This window comes from Aphanomyces astaci (assembly GCF_000520075.1).
Source record: "Aphanomyces astaci strain APO3 unplaced genomic scaffold supercont1.8, whole genome shotgun sequence".
Lineage (NCBI taxonomy): Eukaryota > Oomycota > Saprolegniomycetes > Saprolegniales > Verrucalvaceae > Aphanomyces > Aphanomyces astaci.
In genome coordinates, this window is record NW_009798271.1 from 1,029,583 (window position 1) to 1,044,371 (window position 14,789).

General features: G+C 49.8%; 5 protein-coding genes and 1 pseudogene across 6 annotated transcripts in view; 4 read left to right on the top strand and 2 right to left on the bottom strand.

Annotated features, from left to right (window-relative positions):
* H257_04775 (hypothetical protein) overlaps positions 1-1,380 on the top strand; it is a gene marked incomplete at both ends in the record, with an annotated part of 2,042 nt that extends 662 nt beyond the window's left edge. Inside the window, 3 exons of the mRNA XM_009829402.1 lie at positions 126-197; positions 234-754; positions 793-1,380. Of these exons, the coding sequence (XP_009827704.1) occupies positions 126-197; positions 234-754; positions 793-1,380 (1,181 nt within the window). The remainder of the gene's footprint in view (positions 1-125; positions 198-233; positions 755-792) is intronic.
* A 5,261-nt stretch (positions 1,381-6,641) lies between these two features.
* On the bottom strand, positions 6,642-6,720 carry H257_04776 (annotated as a pseudogene). Its single transcript has one exon. The product of its transcript is annotated as a tRNA-OTHER (tRNA).
* A 3,520-nt stretch (positions 6,721-10,240) lies between these two features.
* Positions 10,241-11,154, top strand: H257_04777 (hypothetical protein; the record flags this gene model as incomplete). Its single annotated transcript, XM_009829403.1, has 2 exons — positions 10,241-10,619; positions 10,727-11,154. 2 exons carry the CDS (start codon positions 10,241-10,243, stop codon positions 11,152-11,154), a joined length of 807 nt encoding a protein of 268 aa, XP_009827705.1.
* A 161-nt stretch (positions 11,155-11,315) lies between these two features.
* On the top strand, positions 11,316-11,759 carry H257_04778 (hypothetical protein; the record flags this gene model as incomplete). The annotated part of the gene is made up of 1 exon (XM_009829404.1): positions 11,316-11,759. The coding sequence occupies one exon, from the start codon at positions 11,316-11,318 to the stop codon at positions 11,757-11,759; it is 444 nt and encodes a 147-aa protein (XP_009827706.1).
* Positions 11,760-12,173: 414 nt separating this feature from the next.
* Positions 12,174-13,004, bottom strand: H257_04779 (hypothetical protein; the record flags this gene model as incomplete). Its single annotated transcript, XM_009829405.1, has 1 exon — positions 12,174-13,004. One exon carries the CDS (start codon positions 13,002-13,004, stop codon positions 12,174-12,176), a length of 831 nt encoding a protein of 276 aa, XP_009827707.1.
* A 171-nt stretch (positions 13,005-13,175) lies between these two features.
* Positions 13,176-14,089, top strand: H257_04780 (hypothetical protein; the record flags this gene model as incomplete). Its single annotated transcript, XM_009829406.1, has 2 exons — positions 13,176-13,255; positions 13,294-14,089. The coding sequence occupies 2 exons, from the start codon at positions 13,176-13,178 to the stop codon at positions 14,087-14,089; spliced, it is 876 nt and encodes a 291-aa protein (XP_009827708.1).
* Positions 14,090-14,789: the final 700 nt, after the last annotated feature.

The window sequence follows — 14,789 nt, forward strand, 5'->3', positions numbered from 1 at the left end:
ATGCAATGCTGATTTGGTTTGGCATGTGCTGTGGAATGGTTGGCTGTTTAGTTGGCCAAAGAAATAATTACGACTGCGTATGTCGCAAACGCGAACGCGATCAAAATATTTTGCCACCTCCTTAGAGCCTATTCCGTGCCTGTTTGTGTCGGCAAGACTCCTCGACCAAGGCCTCAAGGCTGGGACACCCCTTTCAGGTACGACAAGTGCCGGAATATCATTGTGAGGTTTAGTCGAGATTCACGCGTCGAAAGTGGAAGACCGCGTCGTCCAACTGAAGACGTCACTCTGCAATTTACCTCGCCTCGACGTGATGGCAAACCTTCTTGCTTTCCTCGCCGTGTTTGCCGCCATGGCCAGTGCGAGCGTGAACCAAACCGACGACCGCCAGCTCCAAACCACGGACGCATCGTTTTGCTGGAAGACAACGCATACACGCGGTGTTGGCCAAGTGCCGGTATCGTGCGCCGCCGGACAAGAGCGCCTGGGTCTGCTGTGCTACGACAAGTGTCCAGTGGGCACGACCCGCGTAGGCCTTGACTGCCACTCGATCTGCCCCGCTGGGTTCGCGGACCAAGGACTGTTTTGTCGCTACAGTGAATACGGCTGGGGGGTTGGGTACCCGTGGAAGTTTGGCGACTGGCTGGACAACAGCGGCATGTACCAACGCTGCCAAAAGGACCATGGGCAGGACAAGTGCGAAAACTGGGGGCGGGTTGTGTACCCCAAGTGTGACCGGGCTACACTTCGTTTGGTTGTTGCCTCTGTCGACCAACCATCCCCGACTGCGAGGCCCTTGGCTTGGGCGGCCGGGTGGACTTGTCGTGTGCCAAGAAAATCACGATTGGGACGCCTTACTTGGGCACGTGCGCTGCCAACGAAGAGCGCGATGCAGGTCTATGCTACCCCAAGTGCAAGCCCAAGCACACGGGTCTCGGCCCGGTGTGCTGGGGTCGCCCTCCTCCCTCGTGGGTGAACTGCGGCATGGGGGCCGCAAAAACCACCTTCGATTGCATCACTGCCATCAAAGACCAAATCTTGTCCGTGGGGGAGCTTGTACTCAACATCGTCACAGGGTTTGCCGCCAGTTCGGCCAAGGTGCTCAAAGGCCCGGCGGACCCCGCCAAGCTCGCCCAGTTGTTGAAGGCGTGGAACGCCATTAAATCCAAGCCGGTGGTCCAAACGGCCATCAAATCCTACGACATTGCCAACAAAGCCAGAATTGGTAACCTGATCATCCACGATCTCCAGCAGGCCAACTCCACCACCGAAGACTACGTGCGTATCGCAGCCTCAATCGCGTCCCTCTTGGACCCCAGCGGCGTCTCGGGTGTCATTGCGGCCTACACGTTCTCCACTTGCGACAAAGTGGCAACCTAACCAACAAGCGAACATGCATGGGTAGCTTCCCTGAGTTTTGTCGCAAACGGTCACGAGCCCTACGTTTTGGATGCAAAACCTCTAGCATAATGAGATTAACGTATGTGGATGTTATCGGATCCATGGTATGTGTGACCTAGCTCTACATTGATACAGGTCCGCGCAGACGCTGCTCTCAAACATATATATACATCAAGATGATCTTTAAACATTCAAAGTCAAAGAACGACGCCAAGTACATTGCAATATGTCCAAGCTGAAGCTGTGAGTACAGTAACAGAACTCGAGAACACTTATGCAAACGTGACCATGTTTCAGACAAATTCTGTCGACAATGTATCACTCTGATCACAGTACTACTGTACTGTAGTTTTGTTTAAGCATTTGGCTTTGAACCAATATACGATACAGACGGCGACGGATTTTAAGGGACACCTGCTACTTCGAATTTTCAAATTGAATAGATATGATTGGCTCATTTTCTTCGAACTTCGATAAAAATTGCGGCCAACCAGATTCCAGACGTTTCATTTTTCACAATTTTAAATTCTAAAATTATTTTAAATTGATTGGATTGATGAAACGAATACAAGATAAGCGTTTGACGCGATACTGTACTGTAGCGCAGTGGTAAAACACGTTGTGTGCTTGAGTGAGCCCCGGGTTCAAGTCCCGGGCGCGTCGAACTTTTTCTTTTGAATCAAAGCCATCACATTTCCCATACAAGCTTACATACACTTCCTCATACAATAATTCTAGTATTTATTGAAGAAAACCCATAACTCCCATACAAAAATCAGTATTTATTGAGGAAGGGCTTTAATAAAGCTATGTCGAATCTCTTGGGGTGTAATACGTGCCCATGCCTTTATGGCGCGATGAATCATAACAAGACGCTTTTGTTGCGCCGGAACAGACATAAGATCTACATCTACATCACTATCGTCGCCTTCGATCAAGTCTTCCTCCAACCACAAATTGCGCAAGTGCCGCTTAAATGGCGCCATAATTCCGACGTCCAGAGGTTGAACGACGCTTGTTGCGTTTGGAGGGATAGGGGCCACAACGCATCCACATTCCTCGCTGGCAATCTTGAGGCCTTCCTTGCTGACGTGCGGGTCAAAGTTATCGAGCAAAAGCACCGAGGGTTCTCGAACTTGATACTTCAGCAACTTACGGAGGTAAATGGCCCACACCCTCGCGTCCATCCACGCCTTCTCTTGTACCGCGTAGTAGTGTCCGATTGGATAATCATCAAATTCACTTTGCTCGATGAGGCCACCGGGAACTCCACGCATGATGAAGAGGATAGGGAGTTTCTCCCCATTTGCACGTACAGACAGCACAGCAGTCATTCGGTAGGAGTTCTTCTCACCACTTGAGATCTTCGAGGAGCCCCCACAGACAGCCCAGATAGCATGCGGGGGCATATCATACGTCATGCCGGTCTCATCCACATTGATGACGTTTTCGTCGCAGTATCCTTCGAAGGACTGATGAAACTCGAGGGCAAAAAGACGTCGCGTCTCTTCGAGGTCCTTCTGGGAACGCTTTGTCTTGGCAGGCTTTTGGCGAGTGAAGCCACTCCGCTCGCAGAACCGCTGCAGAAGCTTCAACAGAGACTTGTAGCTGCTCGCACTTGCTGACAAGTACTGGTCAAGCCAGTCGCGCTGATTGCGCTTCAGGAAGTTAATAAGATGGGTGCATGTCAGAGCACGCTCCTCACCTCGCATCTTCAGCATGTAGGCTTCTAGGTCGGTGGAACCTGGTAGTTCAGTTGGCCGTCCAGCCCCGTCGAGGTTGAATCGCTTCTTGTTGCCATTAAAGTCGTTGATGGCTGCCGCCTGCTGCCGCCACCGAGAAAGGTTGCTCTTGGGAATGCTGGTGGCTGCCTCAAGGTCGCGCGTTGAGGAAGTGCTCAACTTCAGGATCATGCCCCGCTTTGTGGCTTGAGAGTAGTGACGCCTGGGCTTCTTATGTGGGCTGATGCTGTTGCGCCTCACCGGTCCCATTTGGAAATGACACGACGCGTGCAATTGACAACCAAAAGGTCGTATTTTTAAATGTTTCCCGCCGATTTGAAATTTAAGCCAATCACCGATGGACATTCTGAAATTCAAATCTTATTGGCTATAATGTTTTGAGATTTCAAATATCTTCGGTGTCCCTTAAAATCCGTCGCCGTCTGTAGTTCGAGCAATCACGCTACTTTGATGCAGCGTATACGTTGCTGGCCCCTTTCTTGAACTCTATAACAATAGTAAGGTGTTTCATGTAATTTACTATTGATGGCGCGGTTCGCCACGATGTCAATGACGATGCTGGTAGTTAGCTGCGGTAGTGAGTTGTATTTGTGGCTGTACAGTCAACGATGAATTTTAAGGGACACTTGCTTCTTCGAATTTGGCAAGTAATTCAAATATGTACTTCGAAATTCGACAGATATAGCAGCCAACCAAAATGTAGAAGCCCAATTTTGCACAATTTCAAAGACTGAAGTATTTTAAATTGTTTGGATCGATCAAGCACATAGATAAGCGTTTGACGCGATAGCGCAGTGGTAAAACACGTGGTGTGTCTTGAGTGAGCCCCGGGTCCCGGGCGCGTCGAAATTTCTCATTTATAACAATAAATTTGTATTCAAGAGAAAAACATAAACTGTTTCATTGAGGTATAGCCTTAGCAAAGCTACGACGATTTTCTTGCGGAGTAATACGCGCCCATGCCTTAATGGCACGGTCAATCACAACAAGGCGCTTTTTTTGCGCCGGGACAGTCATCATATCCACATCTTCCTCACTATCACTACCTTCAATATCAAATCCTCATCTAACCATAAGTTTCTCAAGTGCCGCTTGAACGGAGCCATAATCCCAACGTCCAAAGGCTGGACCACACTTGTCGCATTCGGTGGAATGTCAGCAACGACGTACCCGACCTCTTCGCTTGTAATCTTGCGCCCTTACTTGCTCACATGCGGCTTGAAGTTGTCCAACAAGAGTGCAGACGGCTCACGCACTTGGGGTCTCAGCACCTTGTTAAGGTAAATGGCCCAGACGCGCGAGTCCATCCAGGCACGTTTTTGTACTGCATAGTAATGTCCAATTGGGTAGGAATCGAACTCGTCTTGCTAAATGGGGCCACCAAGGATGCCACGCAAAATGAAGAGGATAGGAAATTTCTCCCCCTTGGTACGTACAGCAAGCACTGCTGTCATCCGTTATGAGTTCTTGTCACTACTTGAAATCTTCGCGCTGCCACCTTTGACTGCCCAAATCGCGTTAAGTGGCATGTCATAAGTCATACCAGTCTCATCGACGTTCAAGAGGCATCAGGAGTGTATTCGATAAATGTTTTGTTGAAGACTTGAGCAAACGCTGTTCTTGAAGCGCTGAGCTCTTCCTGCGACTTCTTGGCCTTGGAAGGTTTCTCTCGGGTAAAGTCGTGCTTGGTGCAGAACCTTTGGAGGAGCTTGAGAAAAGCCTGGTAGCCGCAGTTCTTGTTGGCCAGGTATTCGTTAAGCCAAGGACGCTCATGACGCTTCAGGAAGTTGACGAGGTGCGTGCATGTGACGGCCCTCTCAGCCTCTCGAAGCATGTGCATGTAGTTCTTGAGTGCCATCAAGGTTATAGCGTCGCTGTGGTCCGTTGAACTGGAGGAGATCAGCTGTCTGGTTCTTCCATCGCGAGAGGTTGCTCTTCGGTATCCCGGTGGCTGCCTCGAGGTCGTGTGTTGACGCGCTTTGCATCTTGACTACCATGCCTGGGTGTAGCGTCTTCTTGGCTTCTTCTGGGGCCTAATCTTGTTGCGCTGCGCCCTGGGCATTTTCAAATGAGTGGCCACCTTGCCATGGTAGTCAATTGGCCGCGAGTTTAAAAAGTTTTTGCGCGGCATAATGTTATTAACCAATCATGTGATCGCGTTTTCATTAATCGAGTATGATTGGTAGTAATAATTTGTGATGGAAAATAACTTCGGTGTCCCTTAAAAATCGTCGTTGACTGTAGTCTACTGGGAAAGAGGGAATGCAACGCCCACCGAAGAAAACTGTATCTCACATAAATTTTTTGTCCAATCAAATTGATTGTTGAAAATGGCTCGCATTCATTGGCGGAATTTTTATAAAGATCACCCGCGCGCTTTTCAAACAATTTAATTCTGCTCTGGACTTGCAAGTCCACACAATCACCACACACATCCGAACATGAGTCGACGTAAGCAATATCCCATATCAACAAAGCTCCAAGCCATTAGTCTCCTCGAGACAATATGATTACGTGGATCAAGCTGAACCAATGGAACTGGCTGCTCAACTACATCTCTACCAAGAAGCCCAACGCTGCCTGCAGCTCACTTCTAAAGCTGCTTCAGTGCTTCTGCAAACGGCACGGCTTTACCCGGCAGCGACCGACGAAGAAGAAACTGAAGCAAACTGTGCTGGCCGAGGTCCAAGAAGAGTTTGCCAGTGACTTCCATCACGAGTAAGCCGCTATTCGAATGATTGCGTGTTGAACGTCGACGTAACGGGCATGTACTATGACCTACCGCCAAGCTACATTTGGTCTGTCCGGGGCGGCAGCTCCAAGATCTCTGCCGGCGAGAAGCACTCCATGCGCATGACCGCTGTCCTGACGGTATGAGCGGACGGGACCAAGCTGTCTCTGATGTTTGTCATACGCGGGACGCCTGGAGGCCGGATCGAATCAACTGAGGTCCCTACATTCCCGCCGGGGCATGACTACGCCGTTCAAGAAAAGGCGTGCATGGATGGTCGTGTATGGGCACAGTACCTTCGCGAGGTGTTAGGCGAGAGCATCGAAGAGCCTTCAGTCGTGCTGTTGGACAACTTCGAATGCCATGTGTCAGATGAGTCGTACAAGATCGTGTATGAAGAGCTGGGTGCGCACATTTGCGCGCTGCCGCCCAATTCGACGTTCTTCTGCCAGCCGCTGGACGTGGGCGTGATGGCACCCTTCACGCGCAACCTCCGCAAGTTTTGGCTATTGGAAGAGCAGATAGTCGGTGATGATGAAGACCCATTCTCACCTACCGCTTGTCAAAAGCGCATGGCGATGGTGAAACGAGCCATCGCTGCATGGGACATGGTGTCTGACGATGTGATCCGCCGAAGCTGTGAAAAGGCAATTCCACAATTGATGGCGGATAATTGATTCAATTTTTAATAAAGTTGACTGGATTCTTTATAATTTCATAGAATTCCTAGGTTATAAAATATGTCGAAGTTTTCAAAGAAAAAAGTTCGACGCGCCCGGGACTTGAACCCGCGGCTCACTCAAGACACACAACGTGTTTACATGTTAACCACTACGCTATCGCGTCGAACACTTCCGCTTATTGTTTGTCTACGGTAGTAATCCAAGTTCTTGGAATGTCTTCCTTCTACTCTTAAAAACCTCTTTATTTCATTGCGATATTGCCGGTGCTGAACAAATTTCACTGTACGTACGATGTGGAATTGTATCAACTCCAGAAGTGATTAAAATTATTCGAAATGGGCTGCGATTGGCTAGAATAGTTGTCGAACTTCGTAGTTATGTGACCAATTAGACAACTTCATTCCGTGTGAACTCGAAGACAAGGCGGACGTTGCATTCCCTCTTTCCCAGTAAATGCATTGCATTTTTTGCTTTTGTAGTAATATCATACATACGTCAGAAATGTACGTAGCCTTGTCGACGAGGGTTAGTAGCAACGTGCTGTGTGTTGGCATGTAGCCCCCGACGCAAGGTAAATCGTCTGTACTGTTGTCGATATTGAGGATTACGGCTTAGAGCGCAAATTATTTGTTAGTTGTAGTCATGCGGCCGTCACTTCACTTACTACACCTTGGGACTTTTTTCAACGTTCTTGGCTTGACGCTCATTCGAAAGAGCGATGTATCCATTCATTTGGCCTTGTGGCCAATAGAATTGACACTTAATGCCGCAGCACCCTTTGAAATGTACCATGCTACCAATGGAAAAGGCTCCACTACCCAACAATGTGCCAAGTAGCATTTCGAATCTGCCGTGCTTGAAGTTGAGTTGGATCGAATATGAAATTTTATTGTCAAATACGCGACGGCATGAAAAAAGCAGATAAAATCATCGAAACTTGCAGCAAACAGCTACGTGCCTACTTCCATATTTTCCATTTGGTCCGCACGACCGTAGAAGTACTCCAGACGAGGGGATGCGCATGTATTTCTTGCGTGGCTATGAACATGGTTAGTGTATCGTGAGCGACGACGTCGTACTGGTGTCTGTGGTGCAGCGTTCTCCATTTTTGCACGATTTTGAAAAGTGAAAAAAGAAGGTGCGAAGATCGCCCAACTGCAGCCTTCTAGAATATTCGATCCAACTCAACTTCAAGCACGGCAGATTCGAAATGCTACTTGGCACATTGTTGGGTAGTGGAGCCTTTTCCATTGATAGCATGGTACATTTCAAAGGGTGCTGCGGCACTAAGTGTCAATTCTATTGGCCACAAGGCCAAATGAATGGATACATCGCTCTTTCGAATGAGCGTCAAGCCAAGAACGTTGAAAAAAGTCCCAAGTCAATAGATAAAAGGTGTAGTTGCAGGGGTAACATTGGAATGTAGTGCGAGGTACTTCCTCTGTTCCAAATTACTGCGGACATATGGCTTCCCAGCGACCCCAAAAAATCAATATCTGACGAAAGTTAATGAATACAAGGTGGAGGTCATCAAGAGCCTCCAATGCCTCCTGACCTTTGGGAAGTTGCCACGTGGCTCCATCGAGGCCACTGCAACCCTACTTGAAATCAACCGCAAAACCGTTTCGTCGATCTGCAAGGGTTTCATCAATCAGGGCTCGTCTCCATCTAAGAAGGCGGGCCGCTTCGGGCCCAAGTTGCACTACACGCAATGGTTCAACGCGGACAAGGATCACCGAAAGTTTTACCTTACCAAAGGAGAAGCACTCAAAGGCCGAGCGTGCAAAAGCACGAGGTTCCTTCCGAAGGTCATGTTCCTTGCTGCCGTGACGCGCCATCGGTACGATGCGGGTGACAATCTTGTCTTCGACGGCAAGATCGGGATGTGGCCCTTCATTACGAAGACTACTGATTCGCGATCATCGCGCAATCGTTCAGCTGGAACTTTGGTGACTACGCTGGTCAATGTCAATGCTGCAGTATACCAGGACTTCTTGCTAAATCGAGTTTTACCTCCCATCAAAACCAAAATGCCTAGTGAAAGCAAACAGGTGCTGCTGCAGCAGGAAAACGCGACACCCCACATATATCTTCGACGCGGTGCTCCAGATAGCCCGTGACGAGTGGGGTTTCACGGTGCGATGGCAGCCACCAAACACCCCGGACTTGAACGTCCTCGATCTTGGCTTCTTTGCCTCTATTCAGGCGGTACAGTACAAGTCGGTTAGTTGCACTGTCGATGATGTCATTCATTTAACATTAGCTACTTTCAATGAGGTTAGTGTAGAGAAGTTTGATAATGTGTTTTTATCTTCCAGGCGGTCATACGCCTTGTGCTAGAGCACAACGGGGACAATCAGTTTCGCTTGCCGCACATGAACAAGGCTGCCATGAGACGTGCCGGTACGCTAATGGCAATGTTATGTGCCCTGTGTCGCTTCTGCAGTGAATGGTAGATACAATTATCACCAATAAGATTAATGTATGCCTGCATTGACCAATCAATGAGAAATGGGTACAGTAATTTGGAAAAAGTGACTTTTACTTGTGTCCGCAGTAATTTGAAACAGAGGCAGTATACAGTAGTGTCGTTCTTATTTGTTGCACCTGATGTGGATGGAAGGAGAAAGCGTAGTGAGTTGTGTTGTATGTGAGTCGAGGGGAGGGGGAATCATAGTGAGTTGTGGTGTGTGTTTGAACATCCTGTAGAAAATTAATAGCATTATTCGATCCAGATTCATTATGCTGGGACATGGGGGGGTGATCAGGGCTTTGATTATATGATTGTACTTCGTGTTATCTGGATTGAGATAGGATTATGGACGAGGGTATCGCCGCCTACTGTACTACGTAGTAGTTAATATATTGATTCAGGGTCGAAGAATCCATTGCGGTTACGGGTAGTAGGGAAGTGTTTCATAATGGATCCCAGTCTGGTCTGCAAATTATTCAGTTGCATCAAAAGTTTGCAGTGATAACGGCAGTATGTCACGATGGAACTCTACGGCACTAGTAGCTCCTACTATATCGATGACCCGACCATTGTTAGTAGGATAGTTATCCTGCCCAGCACGTAACATTAAACTATCATCCTGTCCGCGCGCAATTCAAGAATTTCAAATCAATACTATTCAATTGCGCGCATTATGTACCCGATAGCCTTCAAGCTCCAGGCCCTGGGCCACCTTGAGACAATGAGAGTCTATCAGGTCGCTACTGAACTTGGTGTCGCCCGTCGAACTCTGCAAAACTGGGTCACCAAACGCGCTCAAATCCTTGCCTACAGAGGCGACAAGAAGTACATGAAACTCACACCTGGTGGCCGACCCGAGGTGTTTCCGTACCCAATTGGGTTGCTTGAGTTTATCCATGGATATGGGACTCTAACCAAGCCCTTACTACGACCCCAGATGGTGACGTGGGTGAACCGCAATCAACGCGAATGGCTTGTGTCGTACTTGGCGGACAAAAAGCCAGGCTGTGGGTACAACCCACGGCTCCTTCTGCTGGAAGGCTTTTGCAAACCTCATGGCATCTCGCGATAACGGCCTAGCATCAGTAAATGGAGCCAAGGGGACCTCTAGGACACTCACGACATCTTTTCAGCTGAATTCCACCGTGAGTTCCTCGCACATGGAGCGTAGTGCGTGTACAATGTGGATGACTCAGAAGAGAAGCATTCGATGCGAATGACGGCTGTCTTGGATGAGTCTAAACTTACGATCCTGTTCATCATAAAAGGGGCGATTGGTGGCCGCATCGAGGCGAGCGAGTTTCCGATCTTTCCTGGTGGCCATTCATATGTAGTCCAAGAAAAAGCGTGGATGGGTGACCGTGTGAGGAAGTCCTACCTGCGCACCGTCTTGCACGACGACATCGAAGAAGCGTCAGTGATCCTTGTGGCGCACCTGTACGACATTCATGAGAGTGGATTCGTCAGCCTTTCACATATCGGCATCACACGATGGGATCAGGAATTGGGCCGATTTGTCGTCCCGACTGACGAAGTGGATGACACTGCCACCCCGGTGGACGACTCCACCATGACCCAAGTGGTGAACCGTCAGTACTAAGGTGCTACTGGCCAACCTCCTCGACCCAACCTCATCCTTCACCATCACCACCTGCAACCTGAATGGCCTCAACATCAATGGCCACCTACACTGTAGTGGCTCGTCGTCTCAAACAACCTCCAACCTGTGTCGTCTTTCAAGAAACGATGAATCGCAATGCTCAACAACTCGACACGTTCCAACACCACCTCAACAACGAGGTTGGTGCTGGCAACTACGTTCTTTTCACCAACGATCCTCGGGCAACCAGTGCCGACCCGGTTCACCGCCGTCACTGTGGGGTCGCCAGCTTCTTTCACAAGTCCATGCCTGGCTTCGCCTCATTGGTTCACCTAGTCAACCACGACATCCCTGGCCGTTATTTGGTGGTCAGGACTGAATGGAGTGGTTTGCCTGTGTACATCCACAACATCTATGCACCCGTGGAGCCCCATCTGCGTGGTGCATTCTTTGCAGCCCTGCCTCGTGATTTCGAACACGACAGTCTGCACCTGGTGGGAGGCGACTTCAATAGATCGTTTTAGCAAGTCGTAAAATCAAATCCCCTACTTTAAACTTCGGACTACTAACGCTTCAAAATTCGTACAGTCAGCAAATTGAGTGATGAAAGTCGTAAATTTCATTTTTCCAAACGACCACAGGCGCAACAGTCGTAAGAAGTCGGTGCTTTGGTGGACCGACATCCATGGGCCAGAAGGACAGAAATCAGGTCATGTGGACCGAAGACATGGATGAAGCCCTCCTCAGGGAAGTTGTGCGGCTCGGCCCGTACGAAGTTGGACACGGGAAAGTGACTGCCACGTGGACGAAGGCCGCGCTGGCCATGCATGAGTTTGATCCCAACATTTCTGCACGAGCATGCCAGACGGGTTGTGATACCTTGCTGCACGAGTTTTCCCAAGATAACCAACGGAGCGTGCGAGCGTCTGGTGTAGAAGAAGACGATGACGACATCGTCAAACTCAAGCAAGATATCTTGGATCGCCGCGACGCCAAGATGCGCCGAACAAGAAAGCGAGATAGCGAACACGAACGATTAGACGAGCTGGAACTTGCTGGCGTGAAGGCATGCAGTGATGCTAAAGAACGAGTTTCGAAGCGACTGTCGACATCCCTTCGTCATCGGTAAAATCATCGTCGACAATTGACGTTGTCATTGACCCTATGGATCAATTGATGGAGTTTGAACGAAAGCGCCATGAAGATGACCATACTTTCCGCATGGAACGTCTGCATTTCGAGCGCCAAAAACAAGAAAATCCTCGAAACGATCAGAGACAAATGTCGCTGTTATTAGATAACCTATTGATAAATTGGGGAACTAATACATTAGTTTACAACGTTTAGATACTCTTCTAAGCTTGGTGGCGCATGACTAAAGTACACGCTGTTAACATTTCGTCGACGGCAGCAGGTTATACAATTTGTTAACAAAATTGCAACCTTGTACAGCTTTGATATGGGGGACTTTCCAAGGCGCATTTTATTTCTATTGTCCAAGTGTGACCAGTACCGAATGATTTGTGCGTACGACCATTCCACACTAACCCGAACATGGCTCATGCTCTTCTTGACAACATACTTGAGCTGGGTTAACGTTGGCGTCAGCAAATGGAGACGCAAAATGCGCCGATTTACCGTAAGCAGAGTCCCCATGAATGATGAAGCCATCAAATCGGGGGTCCATTCGCAAGACGCGTTCGAGTTGGGACCGCCGCAAAATCGTCAAATCGTACCGCCGGTCTTCCACTGGGCCAAATACATGAGCAATGATACCGTCAGGCGTCACCAACGTCTGAAACTTCAACGCATGTTTTCGCTTGTGCCCATTGTACACACAACGCTGCATTGTCCCATTTGTTGGACGTGTACAGGCTCGCACTGTGCCGTCGATGAATGCCCAAACGTTGTGGATTTCAGCGCCCTTTTCCTTGATGGCAGTGGCGAACCGTCGTAGCTGAGGTGCAATGCGGTCGCGGTCGAGGAACAAAGTTTTCTTGAACCTGGAATGGAGGTGGTCGACGACGAACAACATGATGTTGGACTGGGCGCTGGGGGACCTTCCAAAGACATCGATGATGACGATCAATCGGTCCGACACGGCAAAACGGCACAGCAGGATACAGACAGCTTCGACAGCACTGCACCGTGTCCTCTCATGTGTGACGATCACTCGTGGGAGTTGAAAGCAACGAACAAGGAGGTTGATGTCGGCGCGGACAAAACGGAACTTGGACAAGCATTCTGCATCGTTGTAGGCTCCCACATTAAAGGTGAAGTGCGGTATTGGAATTCGGTCACGGAGGGTGCGCTGACGAAGCAGAAAACGTAACTTAGTTGCGACTGAGCGTCGCGATGCCAGAAGCACCGCCATGGTTGGTGTAAGGCACATTGTTGATTGACTGTGAAGTTTATCCGTTAAGGTTCCGGATAAGTTTACATATGTCGAAGTGCGCGTGTCATTGTTTCTCAAAGGCAAAAGCGGAATTTGATTCAAAATTACGACTTGCTAAATACCTCTAAATCCCTCTCCACCCATCCCTCGATGCCTCGACATTGCACTCAAGTCACGGGAATGGCAAAACCGACTGTGTGGAGTGGCTCACAGCACTCGGTGTGGTCGACGTATGGCGTCAGCTCAATCCATCCACACGCCTGTTCAGCGGCCCTGGGCGAGTCAACCGGCTGGACTACCTCTTCCTGCATGACGAGTTGGCTTCCCATCTCAACCCCGAGGCCAGATATGACCCGAATGGCTATGGTGGCGACCATCTCACCCACACTGTGACTCTGTCCCAGAGCCCCTGCCCCACTACGAAGGGCTACTGGCGACTACCACGAGAGCTGTTGTCCGATCCCAACATCCAACGTGCCATCACCATGGAGGCCACCACTCTTCTTGGCAAGATGCGAGCTGACGAGACCCTCAACCATGGTGCGATGTGGTATGGCTGGCTGAAACGAATGAGACGCCAGCTCATCAAATGCCATCGGCTACACATCGAATCGGCTAACACCCAACTCCACCACCTGCGACTCCGTCTCGCAGCTACAAAACGGGCACTGGACGGTGACGGTGACGATGTTTCCAAGGCTGCTGATGTTGCTGCGGCTCAGCTAGCCTACGATTCAGCCAAGTCTGAGCATGGCCAATATGCCCGCGATCGACAGTTCGACTTCCATGCGAATTCGAATGAGCGGGGAACGTCTCATTTCTTTCGGAAGCCGTTGGGAACCAAGGTGCCCATCAACTGTGTCACCGTGGATGGGGTGATGATCACCGATGAGCCCACCGTCCAAACCACGTTCACGGCGCACTGGCGATCCATCATGACGAGCCCACAGGATGCCAACCCACCAGATCACCATCGCCGTCGTGCTGTAATCGAGTCCCTCACGAAGCGACTCAACCTGGCTGATCGTGACAGTCTCGACCAGCACACCCATCACTGCGACTGAGCTGTGTGATGCCATGAAGACCATGAACCCATCCAAGTCGCCTGGTCCGGATGGCTGGTCAGCAGGGTTCTTTCAGGTGGCTCCTGAGATCTTCTCGGAACTGCTGCTTATGGTGTTTAACTACCAGCTCACCCACCATGGATGCCTGCTACCCCACCAACGCCGCAGTGCCATCACCCTGTTGCACAAGAGTGGTGACCGGGGCATGCCAGGCAACTACCGACCCATTTCTCTCATGCCCGTTGAGGTGAAAGTGCTTTCTCGTGCCCTGGCATACCGCCTCGCTCGGCACGCACCACAGCTAATCCACCCCACCCAAGCTGGTTTTGTGCCCGGACGTCGACTCCATGACCACGTCACCATGGTGCAAGCACTCCAGCACTACTGCACGATGGAGGATGAAGACAGCTATGCCTCGTTTCTCGACTTCTCGAAGGCGTACGACATGGTGGATCAATCCTTCCTGTTTGACGTGCTTGAGGAGATGAATTTGGGTGCAAATTTCATCTCGTGGGTCCGTCTGCTGTACAAATCACCGGTGGCTCACCTCCTGTTCAACGGCACATTGGGCCCAGCCATCAGGCCAACTCGTGGAATGAAACAAGGCTACCCACTGTCATGTCTGCTGTTTGGGTTCTACCTGGAGCCTCTGGTTAACATGCTACGTGATCAACCACACCTTGGGATCACTCTGCCCCAT